Source organism: Ochotona curzoniae, unplaced genomic scaffold (assembly GCF_017591425.1).
Source record: "Ochotona curzoniae isolate NIBS_2020 unplaced genomic scaffold, NIBS_Ocur_1.0 scaffold_2587, whole genome shotgun sequence".
NCBI lineage: Eukaryota > Metazoa > Chordata > Mammalia > Lagomorpha > Ochotonidae > Ochotona > Ochotona curzoniae.
In genome coordinates, this window is record NW_024467096.1 from 4,091,646 (window position 1) to 4,104,403 (window position 12,758).

A 12,758-nucleotide genomic window follows, 5' to 3' on the forward strand; every position below is an offset into this window, starting at 1 on the left:
CCACTGACAGCTGCCCAATTATCTCCAACTCAACAGCACTTTCACCCCTGAACTCGGGACTTGATAGCAAAACTGCTGTAAAGCTTCTCTACTCACACATCCAATGGGCACCTCTGGGGTATCCAGAACTGAACTCTATCCTCTGTCCCCCTCAGACCTGATCCTCCGTCTCAGGAACCCCATCCTAGCAGTCCAGGACAAAATCCCAACTCGTCCTTGACTGTCTCCCTGCCCTGTCTCATGATCTTGGCCCAATCATCAGCAAAACCTGTGGACTCCCGTCAAACTACACCCAGACATATCCCTTCTTTTTTCTTTTTTTTTTTTTAAAGATTTATTTTTATTACAAAGCCAGATACACAGAGAGGAGAAGAAGATCCTTCGTCTGATGATTCACTCCCCAAGTGACCGCAATGGCCAGTGCTGTGCCAATCCGGAACCAGGAGCTAAGAACTTTCTCCAGGTCTCCCACGTGGGTGTAGGGTCCAAATGCCTTGGGCCATCCCTGACTGCTTTCCCAGGCCACAAGCAGGGAGCTGGATGGGAAGTGGAGCAGCCAGGATTAGAACCAGTGCCCATATGAGATCCCGGTGCATGCAAGGCAAGGACTTAAACCGCTAGGCCACCGCGCCAGGCCCAGACACATCCCTTCTAACAGCCATCAGCATCACCCTCCTTTGCAAGTCACCAGCATCCTTCTCCTGGAGCAGTGTCATAGCCTCCTACGCCATTTTCCTGTTTCTGCTGCTCTTAAATGTTGGGCAGGTTGTGTCGCTCCGGCTCAGTCTGCCAGTGAGTTTTCACTCCAGGTAGAAAGCAAAGTTCCCTCAGCCCCCGGCCCCACATCACGTGGCCCCTGCTGTTTCTTGGATATTTCTTACAGCTCTCATCTTTCCTCCTTCACCTCTGGCACACTCCAGGTTCGGTCGTGGCTCCTTGGCTGCTTGTCCCAAATGGCACGTGATTTGCCCCTTCCCTACTCTCAGATGCCCACGGTGTGAGGCTTTCCCTGACCCACATTTGATTTGCACACCTTAGCCCTGCCTCCATATTTCTTAAGCACTCAGACTACTTTATTTCTTTTCCTTACTTTTTCTTTCTTTCCTTTTTCAGAAAAGTTTTATTTGTGAAGTGACCATAGAGAAGAGGGAAGGAGAAAGCACCCCCAAGAGAGAGCCATGAGGTGGGGTTCCTCTTGATAGGAGAGAGATGCCCTGCTTTGTTTTTCAGTATAGCTCTTCTCACCATATATCTTGCTTGCTGTGTGCTTACTTTGTTCCTGTCATAGTCTATTACCTGAGTTTCTCATCAAGATAGAAACGCCAAGGGCCGGCACTGTGGCATATCAGGATAAGCCTCTCTCTGTAGCACCAGCATCCTATATAGGTACCAGTTCTAGTCCCAACTGCTCTGCCTCTGATTCTGCTCCCTGCTAATATGCTTAGGAAAGCAATGAAGGAAGATGCAAGGACTTGGGGCCTTGCACTTATGTGGGGGACCCAGAAAAGATTCCTGGCTTGTGGCTTCGAACCGGCTCAGCTCTGGCCATTGCAACCATTTGGGGAATGAACAAGCAGACAGGAGATCTCTGTTTCCTTATCTTTCTCTGTAACTCTGCCTTTCAAACAAATATCAATTAATCTTTCCAAATATTTTATATTGGAAAGTCAGATATACAGAGTTGAAGATCTTCCATCCACTGATTCACTCCCCAAGTGGCTGCAATGGCTGGAGCTGAGTCGATCTGAAACTGGGAGCCAGGAACTCCCTCCAGGTCTCTCATGCGGGTGCGGGGTCCCAAGGCTTTGGGCCATTCTCGACTGCTTTCCCAGGCCACAAGCAGGCAGCTGGTTGGAAAGTGGAGCTGCTGGGATTAGAACCCGTGCCCATATGGGATCCTGGTGCATGCAAGGCGAGGACTTTTAGCTGCTAGGCTACTGCACCAGGGCCAAAAATATTTTTTCAAATAAAAAAATAGAACCTTCCTGAAGGTGAGTTTCTTTGTCTTCTGCACACCCTTGTTTTCACAGCACCGACCCAGCCTGATGTTTCTCACGCTGAAAATCAAATGAGGATCAGCTGTCCCCTACAGAGAGGGATTCCCTGAGGGAGTCTGCCGCTGACATTGTTCCTCATGTCCCAGCTGCCCGAGGATGGCACCGCCGTGCTGCCAGCGTGGAAGCCTGCCTTCGCTGCTTCTAACATGTCTGTATTTGTCCTTTTCCGCAGATGCATACTCACATTCCTCTGGTGAAAATGGAGGCAAATCTGAGTCCGTGGCCAACCTGCAGGCACAGTCCTCCCTGAACTCCATCCACAGCTCCCCTGGTCCAAAGCGCTCCACCAACACCCTTAAGAAGTGGCTGACCAGTCCCGTGCGCCGGCTCAATAGTGGGAAGACAGATGGCAACATCAAGAAACAGAAGAAAGTACGTGATGGTCGGAAGAGCTTCGACCTGGGTTCTCCCAAGCCTGGAGATGAGACAACCCCCCAGGGAGACAGCGCTGATGAGGTACTTGTCCTGGCACCTGGAAACTTCCACAGGATGATACTTCCCATATGTCTCCCTCTGTTGGTTCTATAAGCCAACTAGCCTCTGTTCTCTGAGAGTTTATCATCTGTTGATGCCCAAGAGATTTTGACATCTTCCTGACAAGATATGTACCAGTCCTGGAGGCTGACCAGCACCTAGAATATCCTGCAGACAGAAAACTATTTTTGCTAGATTTGGGAGGCAGGGAGTTTGGGCCTGAGGAAAGGCAGCTAATAACCTGGTTTTACTACTGCATCAAAAACTGGTCAGAGCTTTAGATTGAGAAAGAGAGAACAGAACTCTGTTCCTTTGAAAATTGCAACCTGGGCTGGGGGTTGCAGTGCTGAAATGGGGTTTGATGGCAACTAAGGGACTCCCACACTGGAAGTATTTGGGGAGACTGTGTGACCTACCTCATGGCCCAGGAAATCCCTGTTTTAGCCATGATCTGGTGGGACATCACTGAGATCTTGTAAAGTTAAGATTCTATAATCAAAAATATAGTAGATGTACTTGACTGGGGGAATGAGACACCCATTTGATCTGGCCAACTGAATCTACTCCAATCACTGATGTGCCTAAAAACTCTTCTGATGTGCGGTCAGACTCCTTGTAATATTTGCAGACTGCCCTTTGTCCTTATGGAAATGTCAGTAGAGCCTTGTAACATTTCAATGCTATGCTCTAATACCCCTTCAAAAATATAGGAAATTTGGCCCTAGCTGAGTCCTATTGACATTTTCCCTCCTGTTGACTAATCATCAATAGGTTTGCTTTCTGTTTTGTCTGGGCTTTGTGGTGTATGTGTGTGTTCTCCATCAGTCCTCATTCTCCTTTGGGAAGCAGGTAGATCCATGTTACAGAGGAGGCGACTGTCCCTGAAACGATAGGGTTGTGCTGAAGTACCAAGTTCTGAACCCTTGGCAGCTTTGTATGAAATGGTAGCTAATGCTGTTCTTTTGTTCTAGAAGAGCAAGAAAGGTTGGGGAGAAGATGAGGCAGACGAAGAGTCTCACACACCCCTCCCTCCGCCAATGAAGATCTTTGACAATGACCCCACGCAGGACGAGATGGTAGGACCTCCATGCTCTCTCATTGGGAAGAGTAGTGTGGCCTTGCTCAGTTCGTTTCTTTGTCTCTGGCGGGTAACCGTGCACCTCTTGTGAATCCATCGGCATCTAGATTCCACCGGTACCTGCCAGGCATCTCTCCTCAAGTCCTGGAGGTCCTACTGCATTCTGGGAAGTGGAGGGGGTGTACAAGGGATTCTCTAAACAGGACTGTGCCCAACAACTCATGCTGTTGATGAAGGCTAAGAGTTCTGTCTGTGGCAGCAGCAGATCTCCAAGTGAACAGACTGTCTCACAAAGGAAATGGGACAGTTGCAGATCACAACTGTTTTGTTGTCCCCAAATGTACAATCTATACTTTACCTGTTATCCGTTCCTCAGCTCTGAAATCGCATTTCTACTCAGGGGAGCGTTGCTAGGGAGGAGGCTGCTGTCCAAGAGGGACAGGCCCTAACATGTCAACCTGCCCAAATCCTTCATGTCATGAAGTCCCCAGCTCACTGGCCTGCAGAGGTGCCCTCATGTCTGAAATGCCCATGGCCGTTGTGCCACTTGTAGTCATCCCCTGTGGCTGTCCAGTTATTCAGGAACAGCGGCTAAGGTGGGATGTGTTCTAGGGTGCTGATCCCAGCTAGCGGGATATTTTAATTGTGTTCCCTGTCATTCACTTTCCTTACAGCCAGGCTTCCACTTTTCTGTGGGTTTTCTTTTTCCTTTTCAACATCTTTTTTTTGTCTATTTTAATTTTTACATATTTGAAAAGCAGAGATCCAGTCAGAGAGATAGCTTGGTAGAGACACAAAGGTCTTCCACTGCTGGTTGATTCCTTAAATGCATGCAACAACCAACGATGGGATAGTTCAGTGCTATACGTTAAGAGCTCAATCCTGGTCTCGCAAGTGGGTGGCATGCACTAAGTAGTTAAGCCATCACATTCTGCCTCCAGGGGAGCACTGTAGCAGGAATCTAGAGTCAGAAGCAGAGCCAAGACTCAAACCGAGGCACTCTGATATGCCTGTGGGCCTCCAAGGAAGTGTCTTAACCTTGGTGCCAAATGCCTAATCTCATCATGTTCCTGTCCTCTTGGACATGGTGACAGTAGTTTCCAGTTTTGATTGTACTCTCTCTGCTGTACATTTGGCTTACTGAGCCACATTTCTTGAGGCCTTCCTTTGTGCCAGGCTAGAGCACAGGACGATGATTGAGATGGGGTAGCTATCCCAATGGCATTCACCCAGGAAGAGTGCACAGCTGTAACCCCTTCTGCGGGGGTATTGGGAATTCTGGTTTCCAGAGCTGGCTCTTTGACTCTGGAATGTTGAGAAGAAAAGTAGTAGGAAGCCTGGCATTGTGCCCAGCCTGGATTCCCAGAGGCAGAAATGCCTGTGCTTCACCTTGAGATGGGAATGACAACCAGTCTGCTGGGGTTCCTGGTAGAATATTTTTGCAAACAATGCTTGTGTTTGAGAGGGTGGGTGGGCAGATCCCATTCATTGCCATCCCACACAGCGCTCCACAGGAGCTAGCGGGCAGCTTACGTAAGATAAGCAAAGGTCATGCACCTTCCCCTTCTAATTTTCCCAAACACAGAATGTTTGGGTGGGTGGTGGGGATGCACAGATGTGAGGTTGTGTCTGAATAATTTTTAACCTAGTGTGAGGGTCTTCCTCAGCCATTTGTGGAGCCCTTTTCTCAGCTATTAATTGGGTAGTTGGCAGAATGGAGACTCATTAACCCCTCCTAGTATATGAATGTTTCTCTGGGATATGAGAAATTGGGATGAGCCTCAGAACACGTAGGAAATGAAGTTATTTTTTCCAGACAACTTTTACAGTAAGTTAGTAGTTCACCTGTTGGAATAATGTGCGACTGTTTTAATTTTCCATGTTTTCTTCTAATCTTATTCATTTGCATGGATGTTTTACATTTCTCTGTGTGAGGTATTCATTGATTTATTTAGGACCATATCTTAGCATGTTGCTCATTTTACCCCCATAACTATAGTTTTCATAGCTGGAAAACATTTTTCTTATTTGGGGTGCCTCAGTTTGTTGAGCAGTCCCCCTTGGGGACACCCTGCAGGATGTTTCCAGTCCCTGTCCTTTGGATGGTTCCGCACAGACCACGGTGTCTATATCACATTGGTTCCTACCATTTCTGTCCTGGGAATAAGTTTGCAGGAAGAGGAATCCCAATTGAAAAAGACCATAACATGGCATTTTGATCACGTTTAAACATTTTCCTATATTCCCCAGGAGAAGAAAAAGAGTGCTGTTATATCACCCTTAATTATATTTGCTTTTTTTCCCCCTCAGATGCAAAGACTGAAAGTAAATAAGTCTTAGGTTAGACAGAAGCTTCTTTTCTAGAGTTCTTTTGGCCTGAATAGAGAAACTTGAAGGCAAGCCGTTGGGCTCTCTGCACTTTCTCTCCCTGCTGCAGGGAGCATTCCCAGCCTTCCCCCAGCCTGGAGCACCACTCCCTTCAGCTCTGGCATGCTGGGGGCAGTGTACATGCCTATAGCCTTCCCCATGATGCCTTCCATTTTTCCCTGCATAGAAGGAGGAAGGAAGAAACAAGAGCAAAGCACGGTCCCTCAATAAGCAGAAGTCCCTAAACCATTGCCCAGAGAGCCCCATGAGCATATCTACAACTCCTGCAGGAACCCTTGTTTCTATGATCTAGTGCACCAGTTCAGGGACCTTACTAGAACCAGCCATTTTCTGTGAGGAGGTTAGGGGTGTTTATGTGTATTTAGCTGGGGGTGGAGGGTGGGGAGGAGAGAGTAGAGAGAGAACACGAGCAGGGAAGGAGAATCTGGTTTGCTAGTCCCTGAATGCAGCGTCCCTAGCATTTTTGCATGATGCACTATGCAGATCTATAGCTAAGGCCATGGTCAAGCAAAGGTGACTTGTTTTCTTTGGGTACATTTGAGGTTTGATTTATGGATTCCTTGCTTCTTCTGGAATATAGCACCGGGCACTTGTTAGTAGCCAAAATCCTGTGAGCCCTCTTCCCCACCACCACTCCAGCCACTCTCCTTGCCTGCTAGCCTCCTGGGAACTCTGCGGCCCCTCCTGTCTGCCCCTTTAGAGTCTGAGCAGAGCCCTGTCTGATGCTGAGCTTTGACGCTAGCCAGAATGCCTGTAGGCAAATCTGTCCCACGCCCATACCACCCTTCATCTCCCTCTGTCATCTTTTCCTTCTAAACAAAGCACTTTTTGCCTCCTTTGCCTGCTGTGAGCTGTGGACTTCTGTTTTGCTTCCTAACTGCTGTCCCTCATTCCTTGCTAATCTGCTGTCCCTTTGCTGCCCAATGTCTTGCAGTCCTCCTCTTTGTTAGCAGTTCGGCAGGCTGCCACTGAAGTTCCTACCGCAGCAGACCTTGTCAGTGCAATAGAAAAGTTGGTCAAAAACAAGCTGGTAAGTGGGGGTGGGTGCTGAGGCACTTCCATGTGTGCCCAGCCTCTGTGAAGCTCCTGGGGTCTTGCATGCCTGTGTGCATGGTCTGTCTTACACCTGCCTTCCTTCCTCTTTCAGGGTCATTTTCAGGAGTGATGGTTTCTAAAAAGCTGTGCCCCACTGCCCTTGGTGGCTTGGGGAAATTGACAGGTTCCTTTGGGGTTGGGATGTTGATAAAAGGTAAAAAGAATCCCAGACAAACCAGCTTCTGCATAAACCTGAACCACTGGCCCCAAACACATGGCATGCAGTCAGTAACTAACAGATTCTGGGTAACCTGCAGCTGGTATATTGTGCTGCTGACACACACAGAACATGGGTTGGGTCTTGGCAACTTTATTTGGGGACCTCGAGTAACTGTAGACTGCTGACAGCCATGGGGATCGATGCCTTGCCTCAGCAAACGAAGGGCCCTAGTACGTGCCCCATCGCAGGTTAGAACTGAACACAAACCATCAGTGACTATTCTGGCTTGGGCTCATGAGCCACCCAGACCTGCAGAGAGGGAAGTGCGGTGAGGAGCAGCACCCATGGGATGGTTGTCATCATGCCCAAGTTATCCATCTGCTCCTGTCCTTCTACCATGTTTTTATACTTCAGTGGGTCAGTAGGACTGATGCTGTGGGACAGTGAATTAAGCTGTCACCTGCTACACCAGCATCCGATATCAGAGTGCACGTTAAAGTCGCACCTGCTCCACATCCAATCTGGCTCCATCCTAACGTGCCTGGGATGGCAGCAGAAAATGACCCAAGTACTTGAGCCCCTGTACCCACATGGGGGACCCAAATGGAGTTTCTGGATCCTGGTTTCAGCTCGCTCCAACGTAAGCTGTTGTAGCCATCTGGTGATGCTGACTGTAGCCTCTCTCCTTGTCTCTCTCCTTTCTCTCTCCGCCGCCACATCTGTCTCCCTCCCTTCCCTCTATCCGCCACTGTCTTCCTTCCCATCTCCCACTCCCTCCATTTCCCCCTATCACTGTCTCTCTCCATCTCTATAACTGCCTTTGAAACAAATAAACCTTAAAAAGGAAAGTGTGACAGTGTAGGATGGAACTTGTGTTTTTTTCCTTTCTTTCTCAGCTGTGTCCCCCACGTGGCCTGTCCTTCAATTGTCATTAGGTTAAACTTCAGCTTCCACCAGCTTGCTCCTGAGCAGGGGTGCTCATCAGCCCTTCTCTGCTTGGCCCAGGAACTAGAAGAAATGGTAGTTGCTCTCCAGAGAGAGCAACGTGATCATTTTGATCTCAGTAACTCCCTTTTCAGATATCCCAGCATGTAGTGTGTGAGTGAAATTTAACACATTGTACACTAAGAACTTGACTTTGTTCTTTACCTTTTCAACTTTCTTACCTAATTAAAAAAAAAATGGTGGTGGTAGGAGCCAGGGTCAAGCTCTTGAAGCTTCTCTGTTTTCCTGTCATCTCTGGCCCTGCTGCTGTGGGAGTTAAGGACTCTTGTCCACATTGCATGGACTTCTCCAAGGGCCCTCTGTAAGCATGCCTTGCCTGCTCTTCCTTCTCTCCACCCTGACCCATACACCCTACTCTTTCTCCAAATACCATTCTTTATTCTCTGTCTTTGCATTTGTTCTTTCACCACCTGCCCCTGGGCCCCTGGTCTGGTGTCTGGACCACTGTCACAGCCCTTGCCTCTTCTCAGCCAGCCTGCCCTGCCCTTCACCCTCCTGATGCGTATTCTGGGTTTGCTGTTTGCTGTCCCCTTGCTGTTCACACAAGCAGCTGTCTCCAGAATGGACTGCCCTCAGATTCAGAAGACAGTTATTGGAAAGGGGGGACTTTGAAACACTGTAATCTCATCATTCTAGAATGACTTGTCCAATTTTCTGTTGTCTAGTATAGTAGCATGGATATACTGTTTATAAATAAGTCACATGTTTTATGTATTTATAACCCAGATTTTGCTTGCTGAGAAGAGGAAGAGCCTCAACATTTGGAAATCCTTCCTTACAGTTATAATCTGCTTTGGCCCAATGTTCCTTGGCCTGTTCTCCAGTACTTGCTTCTTACTCTTGTGATGAACTCTGCTGCAACCAGCTCATCTTCCTTGCTTCCCCTGCTCCTGGTTTTTGTCCATGCCATACCACCCACTTCTCCAGGATGTTTTCTCTCTTATTTGTGTTTACCCTGAGCATAATTGGCTTTCAAGGCCATGCTCAAATCTCAAAAGTGCCCTCCCTGAGCAGCTATGGCCAAATTTCTTCTGAAATCCTAAAGCATTTCCTAAGTCACATGCTGCCGGGGACAGCTCTCAAAGAGCCCTGTTATGATATTTGTTAAGACGTCTTTCTTTGCAGCTTACCTCTACAACTAGATACCAAGTCACCAGGATGTGATTTTTTTTTCTTACATTAGCATAGTCTTCTATACTTAACAACAGTCTTCTGTACTTAAAGGGTTCTTCATGAATATTTATATCCAGAACCCAGTTTGTATATATTGTAGGTTACTTTCATCTGGCCCCACCATTACCATCAACTTCTGAGTCTCTTTAGGCCTTAAGTTTGTGCCATCTGTGAGACTGGTGTTAAACATATAAGTGAAAAGTTTGAAAAGTCCTCCAAGAGCCGATTGCCCAGAAAAAAGGGAATGGAATAGCATTAGAGCTGGTTGACCCTATCAACAGTCTGTAAATATCTGCTAAATGATGTCTTTCCTGTGACTTCTTCCACCAATAACTACTTCTGTAGGATCTACAGTGAATCCAGAATTATAAATTTGTTTCAATGTTTAGAACCAATCCCACATCACAGAAGTGAGTGAGGGAGCAATAGTTTGGTTTCTTAGAGACTTCTCATTAACACTGGATTCTCTGTTCTTTTCTCCACTTGTTTCTTCTCATGCCACTGGTAGTGATTGAGCAAATCTAGATTCAGGCTATTCTAGCCATGTTTGAGAATATTCAGTTGCAATTTCTCCATCAAGATTCTTATTCCTGATTCTGGTCACCTCTTTAGCTTGACAGAAAATATTGAGTGCCCATAAAAGTTCTGGAATATTTATTTGACTGAGTTCAGTAGTGTGACACCTGCCAAAATAGCCAGTGTTATCTTAGACTTGATTAATCCAAGTACAGTGTACAGATCAAGAGAAGTAATAGTCTTATTATACTTACAGCTATTCAGACCACACCTGCATGAGTGGGTATATGAGTAATACATTGTATTCTAAATGCAGCATTCACAAATGTTTTTACAGGAACTGGACAGGCCCTGGAGGAGTAACAGGTAAAGAAGCTAAGATTAAATCTAGGGAAAAGTTGGGGGTTGCTGTCTTCCAATACTTGAAACATGATTGTGGGAATAAAGGGGAGAGGACTTTTTGTTTCTCCAAAGGGCAGAATCTAGACCTGTGAGTGGGAGTTCTCTTAGTTCAGTGTAAGGAGGAGCTAATAAAGTCCTGCCAATGAACAGAGTCTGATTCCATTTTACAGAGTCTGTTTTCTTTTTTCCAATGGGCTGCTCAAGTGATGGCACCAAAGTGTGTACTTAGAAACCACTTAGTGGCCTGGCAGCGTGGCCTAGCAGCTAAAGTCCTCATCTTGAACGCACCAGGATCCCATGTGGATGCCGGTTCTAATCCCAGCAGCTCCACTTCCCATCCAGCTTCCTGCTTGTGGCCTGGGAAAGCAGTCGAGGACGGCCTAAAACTTTGAGACCCTGCACCCCTGTGGGATACCCAGAAGAGGTTCCTGGATCCTGGCTTCGGATTGGCATAGTATCGGCCGTTGGGCTCACTTGGGGAGTGAATCATCAGACAGAAGATCTTCCTCTCTGTCTCTCCTCCTCTCTGTATATCTGACTTTCCAATAAATAAATAAAATCTTAAAAAAAAAAAAAAGAAGAAACCATTTAGCCCCTAAGAATGCTCAAAGGCCATTAGAACCCCTTGTCCTTATGAAGCTGCCCCCAGTGAATTCTGGGCATACGTGTACAATTGACCCAAGACTTTGCCCCTGTATTGCACAAGAGCTGCCATCAGGACAGGGGGAGCTGGATGCTGAGTCCACCTGCAGTGCAGATAAAACCCCTGGAGGAACCCCCATTGGTAAGTCCTGAGCATCAGTGGACCCTGTCTGTCTCCTGCCAGCCCTGGCCTTTCTTTAAGTGATTCTGTTTGCAAACGAGGATGTTCACCCATTACCCCCACAATAGAACTAACACACTTTCTGTAGTTCTGAGTCTAACCTAGGCCAGGGGGAAAAAAAAACTGCATATGTTTTCCATGATATTAAAAACTTTTAAAAAAAATATTTATTTATTTTTATTGGAAAGACAGATCAGATTTATGGAGAGGAGACAGAGAAAAATGTTCTACCTGCTGGTTCACACTCCAAATGGCTGCAATAGCTAGGACTGTGCGAGACCAAATCCATGAGCAAGAAGGTTTTTCCAGGGCTCCCGCATGGGTGCAGGGTCCCAAGGCTTTGGGCCATCTTCTACAACTTTCACAGGCCACAAACAGGGAGCTGGATGGGAAATGGAGCAGCTGGAACACAAACAGTGTTTATATGGGATGCCAGTGCTTACAAGGTGAGGATTTAGCCATTGAGCCATCATACCAGGCCCTAGAAACTTATGTAAATTAAGATTTGCTTTTATTTTCCACTGGTTTATCCCACCTATGCATAAAAACTAGGATTGGGCCACAGTGAAGCTACAGACTGAGAGCTGGGAATGCCATCCTGGTCTCTCATGCATGGCAGGGACCTTCCAGGGTGCATTGCAGTAGGAAGTTGAGGTGGAACTCAAACCCAGGCACTCTGATATGGGATCCAAGCGTCCTGAGCTACGTCTTAACTATGGCATCTAAGAGCCTTTGCTTACATCAACAAAACTTTTTCCAGGCCTGTGGAGTGCTGTTGCTGCTGCTGCTGCTGCTGCTATGTCTAAGGAATAGACAGATTTGGTTTTAGTCCTGTCTCTGATGTTTATGTGACAGCATCTGGGAAAGTGACTTAGCTTGAACCTATCTCTATTTTGCATGTCAGTAATGATGATTCTGTCCACCTAAATCTAATCTCAAGAGAGCATAGCAATGGAGTGGAGTGAATGCATTTTGTGATCTGATAAGCACCATCTACAGGTGTTAGCACTCAGCTATCCCAGCTGCCTATGACAGGCAGGTACAGGTAACTTTGCGTCTTTGTCATCCAGAACCTAGTGTGATGCTGGGCATGTGGAAACTTGGGATTCATCAGGCGATAAATGGGTGGCTGAGTGAATGTTGCAGAATAGTCAAACCATTAATATGGTTTGGTTTTATTCCTCAAGTGTGAGGAGCAGGAGTTTCCTGGCCATGTGAGAATCTGGTGTGGAGCCCCTGGTTGTGACTACCTTGCATAGCATGGAAGATTGGAACCTCCCAAAAGAAAAGTCCTTCTCTGAGCACTCATCATATGGCATGGCTGAAGGGTTTGTTCAGCTCACAGATCCTGGCCAATGATCCCCTACCCTTTAGGGAAGGAGCTAGCCACTAGCCATCCCTGCGCTTAGATTCAGTCCACCTGCCAACCCAGCATCCTGAGAATGTGCCCTGACTGCTTCTGCCAGCCTCCCTGCTCTCCAGTTCTCCTGCCCACCAGCATTCACCTCCCTGGGCCAGCTGTGTGGGCTCCTGGGACAGCATGGCTAGGGCCAGGCTGGTGTGTGTGTGTGTGCCTTGTCTCCTTTA

At 47.2% G+C, this 12,758-nt stretch overlaps 1 protein-coding gene across 7 annotated transcripts in view; it reads left to right on the forward strand.

Annotated features, from left to right (window-relative positions):
• The window catches only part of KALRN (kalirin RhoGEF kinase), a 660,588-nt gene that overhangs the window by 587,399 nt on the left and 60,431 nt on the right, over positions 1-12,758 (forward strand). For 3 of the 7 annotated variants that reach the window (XM_041002786.1, XM_041002787.1, XM_041002795.1), the window contains 3 exons: positions 2,230-2,513; positions 3,503-3,607; positions 6,932-7,027. In XM_041002786.1, the coding sequence (XP_040858720.1) occupies positions 2,230-2,513; positions 3,503-3,607; positions 6,932-7,027 (485 nt within the window). The remainder of the gene's footprint in view (positions 1-2,229; positions 2,514-3,502; positions 3,608-6,931; positions 7,028-12,758) is intronic. The other 4 variants (XM_041002785.1, XM_041002796.1, XM_041002797.1 and 1 more) reach the window with 3 other exon arrangements.